The following is a 14140-nucleotide window of genomic DNA, read 5'->3' on the forward strand; positions in this document are numbered from 1 at the left end:
AATGAAAAATGTTTATAATGTTATTTGTTTTGAAGACAACCACAGCTGTACCAGAGCTCAATGGCATTCTGTCTAAGTAAGCACTGCCTTTTGTTTTCAAAACAACAACCCCTCCCTGCAAAAAATGCTAAGCAACCACAATACAAAAACATCATATTTGTGTTGTGGTTTACTCTGTGTTTATTTTTCCCTAAGTTTTCTCCAAATGTAAACAGCTTCTAACATATTTGTGTTGTAAACTAATGGTCTTATGCTTGTCATAATTAAGTGTCTTTTTCTCATTCTGCTCTTTTAAGCACTGGCTTTGTTTAGGAAAAGACTCCCTAAAAAAGGGGGTTATAAAATAGAACCTGGGCTGTGCACCTGCGATTTCTGCCCCTTCAGTAACTGTGATTGGTATTAGATTTGTTTCATTTACTAATTTACAGTTGCACACCTCTAGTAGTCATTTTGTAAACTTTGTTCATAGTTATACCTTTCCCATTCAGAGAAGAGACAACGAATAGAGTTGTATGCTGAACATAATACTTAAAACAACTACCAGGATAAAAAGCATTACCTCGATGTGTAATTTATTTCAAGTTTTTGCTTTTTCTTTTAGAAAAAAAAAAAAAGTGGCACCAACTGTTTTTTAATTAACAATTTCTGTGATATCTTCAATAAACCACTAGATGGCAACATCTTATGCAATGCAATGTACTGCATTACAACTTTATTGAATTTACTGACAGACACGTGTATGTATAATACTAATTCCAACCAATAAATACAAATAATAAATAATCACCCGATAAAAGAAAAAATAAAAGTGAGGAGTTAAAAAAGCATTCAATAATTAAGTTCAATTTAATGTTAGAGCAGGCAAACTATACAACAGAAACTGAAAATATTTTACTTTACTCCTTACAACTCCTCTGTAAGGTGTTAAGTGAGACCTAATGATTTTCTATTGGTCTTTGTGCATCATAAGGAAAGGCTAACACCAAATTACACCAAACAAGATAAATAAAGTTAGATATTCTCTATGTCACCGATTTATGTGTATCATTAAAAATATGCATATATTTTTTTTCAAATCTAACCCAGGAAACACTAGATTATTTCCATACTTAATGATTTCCAGTTTTAAGTACCACATTCACCCATTCCAAAATTATATTCACTAACATTTGACTTAAATAGTTCAATCTAAGTTCCTATAAATTAAATCATATTGTAAACATGTATGTGCTATTGAATGTGTTTACCAAGTTCCTTAACAATTGAAGAATATACAGTATCTAGTGAGTGTGATGTTCAGGGGCCTCCAATGCACAGTAGCCCTGTTACCAGGAGTATGCTTCTCTGTTTGTGAAACTGTGCCACAAGTAGGTCAAATCAACTGGCTTGCCCAAGGTTGCACAATAGTTAATGCCCCACTATCTTGCAAGATTTTAACACAGTATCACAGTATGCCTGTCTTTGCTAGAATAATAATATTTCTCATAACAATGACTCCAATGAGTTTGTTTCATTATTTTTCAATGCTGTCGCTCCAGACAGTAAACTGCAGGTTGCTGAGCCTGCTTTCATGAATAGAGGTGTGTTTGTTTTTTTTTTATTTCATTGCTCTCATAGGTTTTTGGAACTATTTTAACAATCAGTAGTAGAAATGGTCCCAGATTCTCATTAAAAAAAAAAAAAAAAAAAAAAATCTGTGCAGAGGGTCACTTTAAACCACATAAAATGTGCACTGATAACAGTGATTTGGGTGGAATTGTTGAGTTTAACAGCCCTTCAACAGTGTCATGTTCACTTCCCCCCCATCTTGCCTAGTTCATACACATACACAGCGTTATTTGCAGAAGCAGCTGCAAGTTTCCTTTCTGCTAACACCTGTTAACGCTGTCATTGCTCTTGAAACTATACTGCAGACAAAAATGTTTACCTACTACTTAAAAAGTGTGATGACCTTTTACTGTAAAAACTGACATTCTTGTCTGGAAGGTTATTTCAAATCAACAGTCAAACGTGTTCAAAAAGCATTGAAGCATAAATGTTAGCCAGCGTAGTTCAGGGGGTTTGGAGCTGGGGGCTTCGAATTTCCTGTCAATTAGTATCAATTTTCTATTTAAGCCCTGATCACTTGCATCCTTCACTGTCTAGTGTTTTGTTTTGTAGCAAACACTCAGAGGCTGTCATTTCGTGCTTCATCGCTGATATCTAACTTTGTTGCCTTTCACTGCAGGTCACTTCTCTGCGCAGCGCTCCCAAGATATTAAATATTTTTTCTACCTGCTCCGGTGATTCTTCTCATCATTCAACTTCTCTATCCAGCTCCAGGAGCTCCAACGTTAGTCTTTCCCGTTCCATCCAGTCTCCAGCCCAGCAACAGCACCGTCCAAACCGTAGCTTCATTATTCAACTTGTCTGCAACTGGCCTCCGCTAAACTTTCAAAGTTCCTTCGATAAGACATCGACATTCCCTTGTCAGTGATTGTTAATATAAATGACTAACTGTCCTAAAACATGTATCAAATATTATTCAAATCTAAAAATCAAATGTTTTACATAGACAAGGATTTTAGTCACAATAACCAAATATATTCTACCCTTCTTCACTCAAGCCAATGGTTTAATTCCAATCATAATCTCTAGATGGCAGTATAACACAAGTAGTATAAACAGCCTTTTAAGCTGGTTAGCTGTCATCGTGATGCACACTCCAACTTTTTTTTTTTTTTTTTTTTTTTTATCCATTCCTGCAGTTCATTGTCTTTCCTGAGGGATTCTCAGAGTTCCCTCCTACCTCAACCTTTTGCCTACCTATATCAACTGACATTCTTCAATTTCACCCCCCCCCTGCTTTGAGGGCCTGGTCATGAAGCAACACACTTATTGACTTTTTTGAGATGCTCTGAATCTACCATCACATTAACTTCCAGCTTCCCTGCATCAGACATCCATTCCTGTGACTTCTTCCTGTTCCCAGATTCGTGTTTCCTCATCTGGCTCCGCTACTCCAAACCATCCAACTTCATCAAGGCACTTTATTCAACTTTCAAAGTCATTATTTCATCAAAGTGAGCTTCCAGTCAGATATGGAACCCTGTCCTACGATTATCATTGTTTCAGTCAGTGTCCTCCTACCCCCAATAGACTACTCCCCGACCAAATCAATAGATTTTGCAGAAGCCTCAGAGCAACGCATTGCTCATCCTCTCAAGTTCTGCAGCGGCCTCAGATCTCTGCATTCTTCATCTCTGCCCAAAGGCAGCACTATCTCCAGCTCCATCTAAAACTGCCTTAACACTTAAAGACCAATATCCACCGCATTCAGCAGATCCCTACTCTCTGCAGTAGACCACCGCACTCTACCGATGGCAGTCCACTGTTCACTATTACAGATCACTGCTTCAGCAGATCTGTGCTGTCTACAGCAGGCCACTACACACTACTGACAGCACTCCATTATTCCACTCCATTACTTCCTCAGACCTTCGCACTCTTCAGCAGATCGTGCCCTCTACTGTTATTTGCACCTCGCTACAGCAGATCTCCACTCCCTCTTCATAAATCTGCAACTGCACTCTCCAAAGCTTCCAACGCTCCAGCTTTCCTCCAATATGCAGATCGTGGCAGCATTTCCACAATCAAAGCCAACACCAATCCTCATCTAATCAAAATACGAGGCACTGGGCACAGGCCAAGAGGGCCAACATCAATCACAGACTGATGTGGGGAGCTGGTCCTCTTCTGCTGTGGATTCCTGCATTTATTCATCCTCCTCTGATATAGTTGCTGCTCATTTTAAAATTGCTAGCATGCCCCGAGTGGGGGCTTCTTGTCTGCCGGGGCCACCAGAGGTTTTCCCCTAATCAGCCTCAAGGATTTTTTTTTCCTCTCCACTGAGCAGCAGGTATACACAGTCACATCCTATTAAATTAATACCCATCCCTCTGTTTGTCCCGTTTAGTCTTTGTGATCTTGTGTCTGTTATGCATCGGCATGTTTTGTCTTTGTTTGTCTCATGAGGTGGGTGATTTTGTGAGGAACCGGGGATCCATCCTTTGGGCGTCAAGTGAGTCACACTTTCCCAACCTCTGGACTAGGTATCCGCCTCCCTTACCTTCAGTGGGGTTCTTGCCATGACAGTCAGAGCGGATCCCCAGCCACACTCTGTCCTCTGTTCTCTCTCTTTCCTGTGCTTATCTTGCCTCACCTTGAGGCTCTGTTCTTTATCCTGCCTTTCTTTCGGGACATGGCCGCTCCCAGTGCTTGAGTCCCAACCTAACCTCCATTCTTTGTCCATATTTCAGGTCCCAGGCAGTGTGAAGTCTCCACCATACAAGGGTTCAGAAGTCTCAGATGCTGGGTTCTCTCTCTCTCTCTCTCTCTCTCTCTCTCTCTCTCTCTCTCTCCTTTCATGTCCTGGTCTACTGGGACTGACTTCCTCCTGAGGCTGAGGGGAGGCTCCTCAAGTCATAATCCTCGTGTGTGTTTACGGTCACTGGGTCCGTCGCCCCTGAGATGTGTCGGCATCGTCGCACCAGTCAGTCGCACTCCGCTGGTCTTCTTCTAGTCAGGGCCTCGATCGCTTTTCTATCCTAAGTCCGGTCCTTTCTAGCCGGCACCCTGTCCTACTAACTGCTCCTTTCTGTTTCTTATGCCCTATCCTTACACCCCCAGCTCACGCCCCATGAATTTTAATTGGTCTAACTTGTTAGGTTTTGAACTGAACCAGCAAGGCAGTCTAACACATTTTTGGCAGCCAGTATAATGCAGTCTAGATACTTAAACTCCCACACACCGACAATCACAGTTCAGATGATCTGGGAATTCATAGGAATGGAGAATAATACCCATTCTCTAAACTGTAATCCACAAAACACAGCATAGTTCAGCAAGCAGGATTGATAAGGAATGCTCAGGTTCTTACCACTACTTTAAAAGCTGGTCACTCTTGATTTTAATATAATTATTGTTGTATAGGATGCTTTGTCAATACATTTTATTTTCATTTAGAAAAATGAAAGCCATATCATTACTGCATGTCTCAACACAGTAGCCTTGAGACATGTATACTAGTATCCAGGATCTGGTGGCTGACTATATGTGACACCTTGCAACTCCCCCTTGGAGAAGAGATATACAATTAAAATGTATTTTAGCTGCTGCCTTTGTTTCTGTAATTACTTTGACCCTGGACACATTCACAGTAAATCATGATAGTGTTTAGAGAAAATAAAGCTTGTCACAGATACAATAGATACACTTTAATTTACCATAAACTATGTTCAGTAAACTCATAAATTCAGTAAAATTAATCCCTTTGAGATAATTAGCACAGCTTTCATTAAAAAAAAAAGAAGTGTGTATAATTATACCTGAACTTACATTAGGAGAAATTTAGAACAAATTTACCTCAATAGGGACACCTAAGACAATAACACTAACACTGTTTAAGGTATTAATCATATCATTAAAAGTGTATGTTTTACAAGCTGAATTTTCACTGAAGTTGAGCACTCCCTTCTGAAAGGCTGCATATACCGTAAATTGAACATAGTACATTAAGAATAAGATTAGGGGGTAACTACAGATATAAATATGATTCTAGACCTCACCAGTAATAATTCTTAACTCCGACATAGAATCAATTATTTAACCTGTATGTTGTTTGTCACCTCATCATGTTTCAACATGATTACTGACTAATAAAGTGGTCATTTACATATGGTACTAATAATAATAATAATAAAAAAAAAATAGGCCACACTTGAGTAACAAAGCAAATGTTACAGTGACAAACCCTGAATAAAAAGCAAAATCAAGCAAATCCGTTTCACACATAGTCCTAAATTTCTGTTTGCAGATTAAAGGTAATAGATGTGTTCCAGTGGTTTTTATTGCCAGATACTTGTGGAATGTACTGTATTTAAGAAAAAAAAGAAAAGAAAAAAAGGGAAACTCAGTTTGATTATTGATGCATAATATAATTTACAATACAATAACATACTATTGATAGTTTTTAGTTCACAATATGCTATACTATAATTACAATACATTGCTTACACTTTTTCATGTGTATTACAAGGTGCTGTAAAGGGGCTGAAACAAAAGCATGAAGGTCAGAGGAGAGCAGGATGCTACCCCCTGCTGTAATGCTATGCAAAGCACTTTGTTTTTTGTTGTATGACGGAGGACAATAGAACTACATAGTGAATAAGAGCTCCCATTGATTGCTTCTCTAGCTGCCAATTAAATATTCTTGTCATGTTTGGAAGGTTTTTTTTTTTGATCAGGGTTTAGCAAACTGCATCTGTTTAATATAATGCTTTGTCTCAAATGCTTGTAAGTTTAATATAATGCTTTCTAGCAAATGCTTTCCACAGTGTTATATTATACATTCAAACAAGCATATTTAGATTTTAAAAAATTATGTTAATGATAATAGCGTAAACATGCAGAAAATGTCATCATTTCATCTTTGACAACTGTACCAGGGCCATACAGTTATTTTAAAATGCTTATTAGAAACCCAAGTGGGCTAGTGTGTAATGCTGCATATGAAATTCTCTCATTCTTCGCAAGCATCATTTCATCTAAAAGGCATGAAGTGGTCCGAAAGTATTCCAGAATCTTTCACAATGGAACAAGGTGCCTTTTTTGGTACTGAGAACCATTGTAGCTTATGACAGTAATTACAGACACAAAGAGATGCTTAGTGTTACATTCTCCCTGGGAAATGAAAGAATGGGAAACGTGTGCTGAAGGATGAATTAGTCAAAGCCTGGGAATCTCACCTCTGTCGTTAAACAAACAAAGCCATTTGTTTACTCCCCTTGAAGGGACAGATCAGTGAAACTCATCAGGTGTGGCACTTTGCGTTTGAGTTCTAAAAAAAAAACAACACTTTGTGAATTCAACCTAGTGTTAACATTAGAAGCCAATAAACACGTTTGGAAGTTATTTTTATTACTAAAATGATTTACATTTAATTTATGTATTGACTTTCTCATTTACGTTGTTCAATCTGTGGCCAACACAGCCAATGCAAAGTCTACATTGCAGAAATCATTTTTTAGAAATTCAAGTTAAGAACAAATTTCTCATCCAGTCATTCTCCATTGGCAGCAAATGGGTAACATTTGGAGCAGTATTGCAGATGACTGACAACTTTTGTCTATTTTTGTATGTATTCAAGGAAACTAAGCTAGTTAGTGAATAAGCAGTTTAACTTCACACTTTGGTATTACTAAATGTTTGCTCCAGAGTTTGCAGTGGATAGAAGTGCTTAACTTGAATTCAGGGTGTTTATTAAATCTGTCCGTCAAGATGGTTAATATACCATATTTACTTAATGTAACAGGGAGAGGTCTGTGCTGACTCTGCTGGCGTGTTCACGGGCTGCAGGAAGAGGGCGGCAGTCATCCAACAACCGCCTGTGAGTCATGGCAGTGACATGGGGAGGTGGGAAAGTGGGTGTGTGGACTTTCCCCTTCTCTAAATGGCTGAGAGGCGCATCTTGGGAGATTGTTAGCCCTATAAATTAACGCTCTGTTGTTTCCTCAGGTCTGCCCACTTAGACACGCCGAGAGTGCGGAAGCTCTGATCCAGGACCGGGAATCAGGCGAAACAAAGAGAGTTTCACAGCGAGACAGAGAGAGCGGGGAACCCTTGGGCAGACCCCGGCATATTGTAAAAGAGCAGGCTAGTTAGCCTACAGAGAAGGAAGGTGATCCGGGTCGTGCGGGTAGCGGCGACCGGGATAACGCTGCCGAGTGGAGCACCTTTTATTTGTAGTTTTATTACTGTTTTATTTTCTATTGTTCTTTTCGCCTTCTGTTTTCATTATTATTTCTTTGAGCACCTGCGAGTGCACTTGCTGTTCGCGTACCAGCTGTGGTATTTCCGTGGTGCTGGCTATCATCGTTGATAGGCAGCCCACGGTCAACAGTGCCCTCTGCGGGAAAAAGCAAGAACTGTTCGCAAATAAAACTGGGCACCTGGGTGGTGTTTTCAATTACACCTGTCTGTCTCCTAGTAAGTGAATTACCCACACCCCTTCCACACTTACATATCTGCCAAAGGGGAAACAGGTCCTTAGGGAATCTAACCTTTCCATTTCCTCTACATTATGTTATTCAATCAAGAGCAGAATTGCTTTTTAGACAGCTGTTAATAATGAGTTTTGAAACTGTTTTGCACATTGTATGGAGTGAGTTTTTATGGGATAGACATAAAAACTCTACTTAAACTCAGTTTGGAATAAAAAAATCTGTAAAGGTCAATAAAAAGGTTTTGTACGTGCTTTGGGAATTCCTGTTAATCTTCTTATTGCAGTTTGCAACAGGGCCAAATGCAGTTATGGAAACATATTCTGTTGCAGATCACGCTTTGTTCTATTTCTTTCTGTTCTGTGATTTTTAAAACTGATGTATGTTGTTTACCGGTTAAAAATTACATTTTCTATGCACCCAGATTGTGGTCAGTAACATCTATGAAAAAAATGGAGTCTACAAGATGTTAAGCCTTCTCTCCTTAGCAGAGACCACTTATCTTCCAGTCTCAAATGGAACTCACATTGCATAGAGTTTAACCCATTCTTGGTTTAACTACAAGTTTGATTAGCCATAGTGGATAGGTAACAAGCTCAGACGTGTCTTTATTAAACTCATAGTACAACCAGGAATGGATCAAACTGTTATGCAATGGGAGTCTTATTCCCATCCCTGGTTGCAGTCATCTTAATTGGGGAAATGAGTGAAGTTCATCCCAATACTGTTGCAATTGGATTATGGTCTGTCAATAAGACAAGCCACATATACCATAATTGTTGTCCCAATATCATTCATAACTTCAAAACTCTCAATCATAATGCAAAATGCTAAGGTAACTTATAAGAAACTAAACCGACAAAAGCTTCATTTGATGCCTCCTTCAGTGTCCAGCAACAACAAAACACTTGTCTACTTGAGTTAAGTTTATTAAAGGTTTTTCCAAACCTGCATATGAAAACACAAGTATAATAGCTCTGCCTGTAGATGACATGAATGGGTACAGGTTACAGCAGTGACAGTAATCAATCCAGGGGACCATAGACTAGTTTGAGAATTAACACATTGCCATTGGTCTGATCAATTACCAGTTTTATTTTGACCCTGTGGGAAGGTAAAATATATGATTATGTATTTTCTGGATACATCACAGCTTTATTACAGTTAGGCATCCTGGTGTCAATAGGAAACAGGGGCTCTATTCAGCTCTATTCAGTTGTCTTCTTTCAGTTTAAATATCCAGTTTCTGTGTAAGGACTGACCAGCTATTAAACTTAGACAGATATTTGGGTAGTTTTATCAACAGGGTAATTCATATTTATGCTGACGCTAATCAGATAATGTGTAAGTTCTTTGAAAAGACCCAATTTGTCTCGCCAGGCAAAATACTGAATCTAAGATATATGAAAAACCCATGTAATAACCTCAGTGGGAATGCTTCAAGCCAAAGTATTGTTTAAGCTCATAAAATGTTATGTACTTTTAAGGACAATGACTATATTTAAAAATACTATATTGTAACCTAGTATTTTACGTTTTCTCTGTGTTATAAAATCAGCATCTCATGTTACATAGGCGATTGCTATTAAGTAAGCAGTAGTATGGATGTACATTACAGATATATACTTTTTTATATTTTTCAATATCTAAATCAGCCAGGCGGCTCATGTTTCCATGACACATTTTAAGTGTTATCCCATTATACACAATAACTTCTTCACATTGTTTTTAATTTTGAGCAATTTAAGCGGAGTATAACTCATATATCAATACCAGCACTGGGATGACAATTTATGGTGGTAATTAAAGCAGTTAGTATGGCATTTGGGGGCTACTTCAAATAAGTCTATGCCATGACCTTCATATATTACACCAGAGCCATGCTCTCGCAAAAAAAAAAGTTACAAAAATAGACTTTAAAACGCAATATGCACTTCGAGACTAGTTTGAAATTAAATCATTTGAAACGGTTTGATTTTGAGTGCTGACACATTATTATGGGCACATAAATTATTGTACACTAACAAGAAAAAGAAAAACTATTGAGACAAACACTAACCTCTATGGTCACTATGGTGAAAATCAGCCAAGCATTTCAAATCAGATCAAGCTGATTTGATGGTGCTGTTTAAGCTGCAGATGTCACAGGAACTTAATTTAATCTACCAGTCATTCACCATTTATATATTGCCTTTTCATTTCAATCAGAGGCAGGAAACATTAAGGACAATCTAGCGCCTCTGTTGGCTGGGCTCAGCAGTGGTAGGTGTATGTGTTCATAATGGCATAGCTAGAAGCTAAGATAGAAAGGCGAGCAAGGAATAACATTTAAATGAACACAGATAGGACAGTTACTGGACAGACTAAGCTTAGGATGTAAGACATCTATTATGTATTATTAAATTATAGATTCTACTCTCAATAATGTGTGCTTAAGAATGTCCTTACCAAGTTTCATCACAATTAGATAACACTATGTAACACAATTTTAGTTACAAAAAAAAACAACATATCAATCAAAATTAACATGTATTTACACCAAAGTAATACAAAAATGACTACAAAAGATTTAGAAGTGAACAGTTTTTCGAGATTTACGATTATACTGTATTTACAGTATAATCGTAAATCTCGAAAAACTACTCAGTTCTAAATCTTTTGTAGTCATTTTTGTATTACTTTAGTATAAATACATGTTAATTTGGATTCATATGTTGTTTTTTTCTGACTTTATGTGAACGAAAAGACACACATTTGCCCGTTTTCCCATTGGAAATAGTGATATTTTGAAATATCACTGTCCTGGTCACAAAAGCAAAGTTTGTGGGGAATAATAGCCATTTTCTATACTTTTGAGGCATAAGCAATTAGGAAATAACACTTACCACCCAGGAAAAAAATGTGTATATATATATATATATATATATATATATATATATATATATATATATATATATATATATATTTGTTACACGGTGTAATCTGTGTTTTAGATGTAAATGTATTATTGACTGGTGTATAAGTTTATACTTTATACCTCGTTATACTGTAGGCTATATTAATATAGCAACCACATTATAATATATAACTAATATAACTTCAAATAACACAACAGTCTACTGTTCCTTTTATAAACGATTAGAATAACTAAGGCTTTAGAAACTTTACATTCTTAAACGAAATGTAGTGAAAAACTTGATGTAGATATATATACGGTACAGATTTGTAAGTCGCTTATTAATACACATACACTTTTTAAACCACTTTTAAACAATAACGTTTACGAATACAAAGCAAATTTACTAAACTGGCCAATAATCCAATATTATTTACAATATATCAAATCCTAAACCAGAACACTCTGGGAAATTGAACTCTTCGTTTCTAATAAATATTCAGAGAATTAGCCAATCAATTTCCACGTTTCATGGAGAAAGGCTTATTAATATCCAAGAAGGTAACCAATTAGATTCGCGATGCATAAATGAATATGTAAGCTGTAATTAAAGATGGTATCGGCACTTATTGCCCAATGAAGCGCCTGAGTTTTTTTCGAATATGCAATGAGCTTCTTGCTTGCTGTCGCGCAAATAAAGGCAGATAGCGGATCTCAGACTGAGACACAAACTTTTTACCGACAGCTTTTCAGCTATGGTGTGCGCGATCGTAAGCGGGGGACTGTGAGTGCCCAGCTGAGGGGGGAAAGTCGTGGGGGGGGGGATAAACAAAAAAAAAAGGAAAACACTTTCAGGGCGGGGAAAGTGAATGATTGATCGTAAAAGGAAATTTAACAGAAATTACATACATGATACAGGAGGTGTGATTGAAAAAAAAAGAGAGAGAGAGAGAGAGAGAGAGAGAGAGAGAGAGAGAGAGAGAGAGAGAGAGAGCGAGCGAGCGAGCGGTGGGGAAAAGGAGTACATCTTTGCAAAGATGAGCTTGTTGTCTGCCATAGACACCAGTGCCTCTGTGTACCAGCCTGCCCAGCTCCTCAACTGGGTTTATCTTTCTTTACAAGACACTCACCAGACCAGTGCTTTTGATGCCTTTAGACCAGAGCCTAATTCTTCCCATCCGGATCTCAACTACACCAAGACTTCTGCTGCTGATTTGAGCGCCTCTCTAAATTCCAACTATCTGAACAACTTCTTTCAACTTCAGAGGAATGAGGTTAGACAGTTTTTGAGTGTGTGTTTCTTTTCAAAATCAAGTATTTATTGTACAGACTCGAAGCGCGAAACATATGCTACATGTCACGTAATGCTTTGTTTAGAACTCTGAAAATAATTATTTTAGGAAAACGTTGGAGCAGAACTTTGCATGGTAACTGGTTTATAATATGGACCCCCCCGATGATGTAAACGAAGAATATGAAAGATTTTAAAGTTGGCAGTGCATTTTTTCACCCTGGTTTCATAGTAACATTTCACCAATTTGCGTTGCATAATATATTTTGAATACATATTTAATATTTCACGTAGTAGAAAAAAAAAAAAAAAAAAAAAAAAACATCTTTAACTTCTTAGAAATATGTACAAAATGGACCCAAGAATTCTTATATATATATATATATATATATATATATCTATATATATATATATATAGATATATATATATATGTTAACGCAATGTTAACGTTGTAAACTTCAGTGGATTCAATGAAACTTATCAAATGGATTGATGACAAGTTTGCTCGATGATACAATTCAAATACAACTGTGTTGACAGTTTGGTTACTTATAAACGTAGTTGTCAACAAGCTATTGAAATAGGCCACGGCCGGGTATCTACAATATGCAAATCAGACATATATTAACGAAAACTATCGAGCAGTTGTTTGCCTGTAGCTGAATAATTTTGCCAATAAGCAATAGTTTCAACAATGTAACAATATTTACCGTATGTGATGGCAAGCAACGTTAGTAATTCCATTGCCTTAACAGCAGTGCAATTTTTGCAAAATAAAAATATTAGTAATGTAGATATACGGCTTTTATTTACCTTCAAACTAATACCTACACGAGTCTTGACAAAGTCATTACAGATTTTGTTCTACAGTTTAAATTGCATAATCCAAACATAGTAAATTATTGATCATTTTTTTAAATTGGAAAAAAAAAGAAGAAACACTTGTAGCCTGCCTTGAATGAAACGACTTGTTAGTGCTTGGGTTAAAATTGACATTGTGATGAATAACCGCCGAACATGTGAAATGTAAAGCACCAGGGATACAAAGAAGTTTTGTCTCTTTAACGCTTGCAGTCGCTTCGGGCAGAACTGTAAGCGAGATTGACACATAGCTGCGTGCTGTTCTTAGAAAGTGACCTGGTATATAATAGGCCAAAATAGTAACAAATGGTGGCGGGGATTGTACATAGCGTACAACAGGCATGCTTTTGATTTGGGAAACTATCCTTGAATACACCAAGCGGAGCAGTCTAGGTCTATGACATGCATACTGATTAGGTATGCCGATATCACAGGGTGAATTTGGCTAATCAGATTATAATAATGAACCATTCGTCTACTACATATTGTACTGACCCTAAAACAGCCTTTGACTGTAACATATCAGCCCTACTCGTTTAACAAAACAATGTCACTGTAGATACACAAGACAGCACTTAGAAAACGATTGCATTTTATTAAATCTAAGGAATTTGTGCACCAGTTCGCGTTATCTCTGATCAAGTTGATTATGATTTATTAGCAGTATGCGCCTAAAATATTACATAAAACGCTTAAACTGTTGGTTTAATATGTGGCAAATGTATGTGCACTGTATAAAACATTGCTTACAATTACGGACCTGTAGCAACATGACATTACATCGTTTAATTGTGTTGTGTAACACCTGAGAAAATAACTCAGTTTACAAACACAAGCAGTAAACAAAATAATTCAGATAAAGTTTGGGGAACAATAATTCGTTTGCTGTGATTGGCTTGTTATACCTATAGATGCCTCCAATTACCGTTTTATTTAAATTAGTAATATCTTGTTATGTATTTAATGACTGACTAAACCAGATTTTGTGAAGCCCTTGGTTATTAGAAACAAACTTTAAACCAAATTAAAATTTGGACATTTTAGGAATACGT

At 37.1% G+C, this 14140-nt stretch overlaps 1 protein-coding gene across 1 annotated transcript in view; it reads left to right on the forward strand.

Annotated features, from left to right (window-relative positions):
* The first annotated feature begins 11668 nt into the window (after positions 1-11668).
* LOC121321829 (zinc finger CCHC domain-containing protein 24-like) overlaps positions 11669-14140 on the forward strand; it is a 61892-nt gene continuing 59420 nt past the window's right edge. The window contains exon 1 of the mRNA XM_041261072.1: positions 11669-12209. Within this exon, the coding sequence (XP_041117006.1) occupies positions 11805-12209 (405 nt within the window). The 5' untranslated portion in view covers positions 11669-11804. The remainder of the gene's footprint in view (positions 12210-14140) is intronic.

Source organism: Polyodon spathula, chromosome 10 (assembly GCF_017654505.1).
Source record: "Polyodon spathula isolate WHYD16114869_AA chromosome 10, ASM1765450v1, whole genome shotgun sequence".
NCBI classification, from domain to species: Eukaryota; Metazoa; Chordata; class Actinopteri; order Acipenseriformes; family Polyodontidae; genus Polyodon; species Polyodon spathula.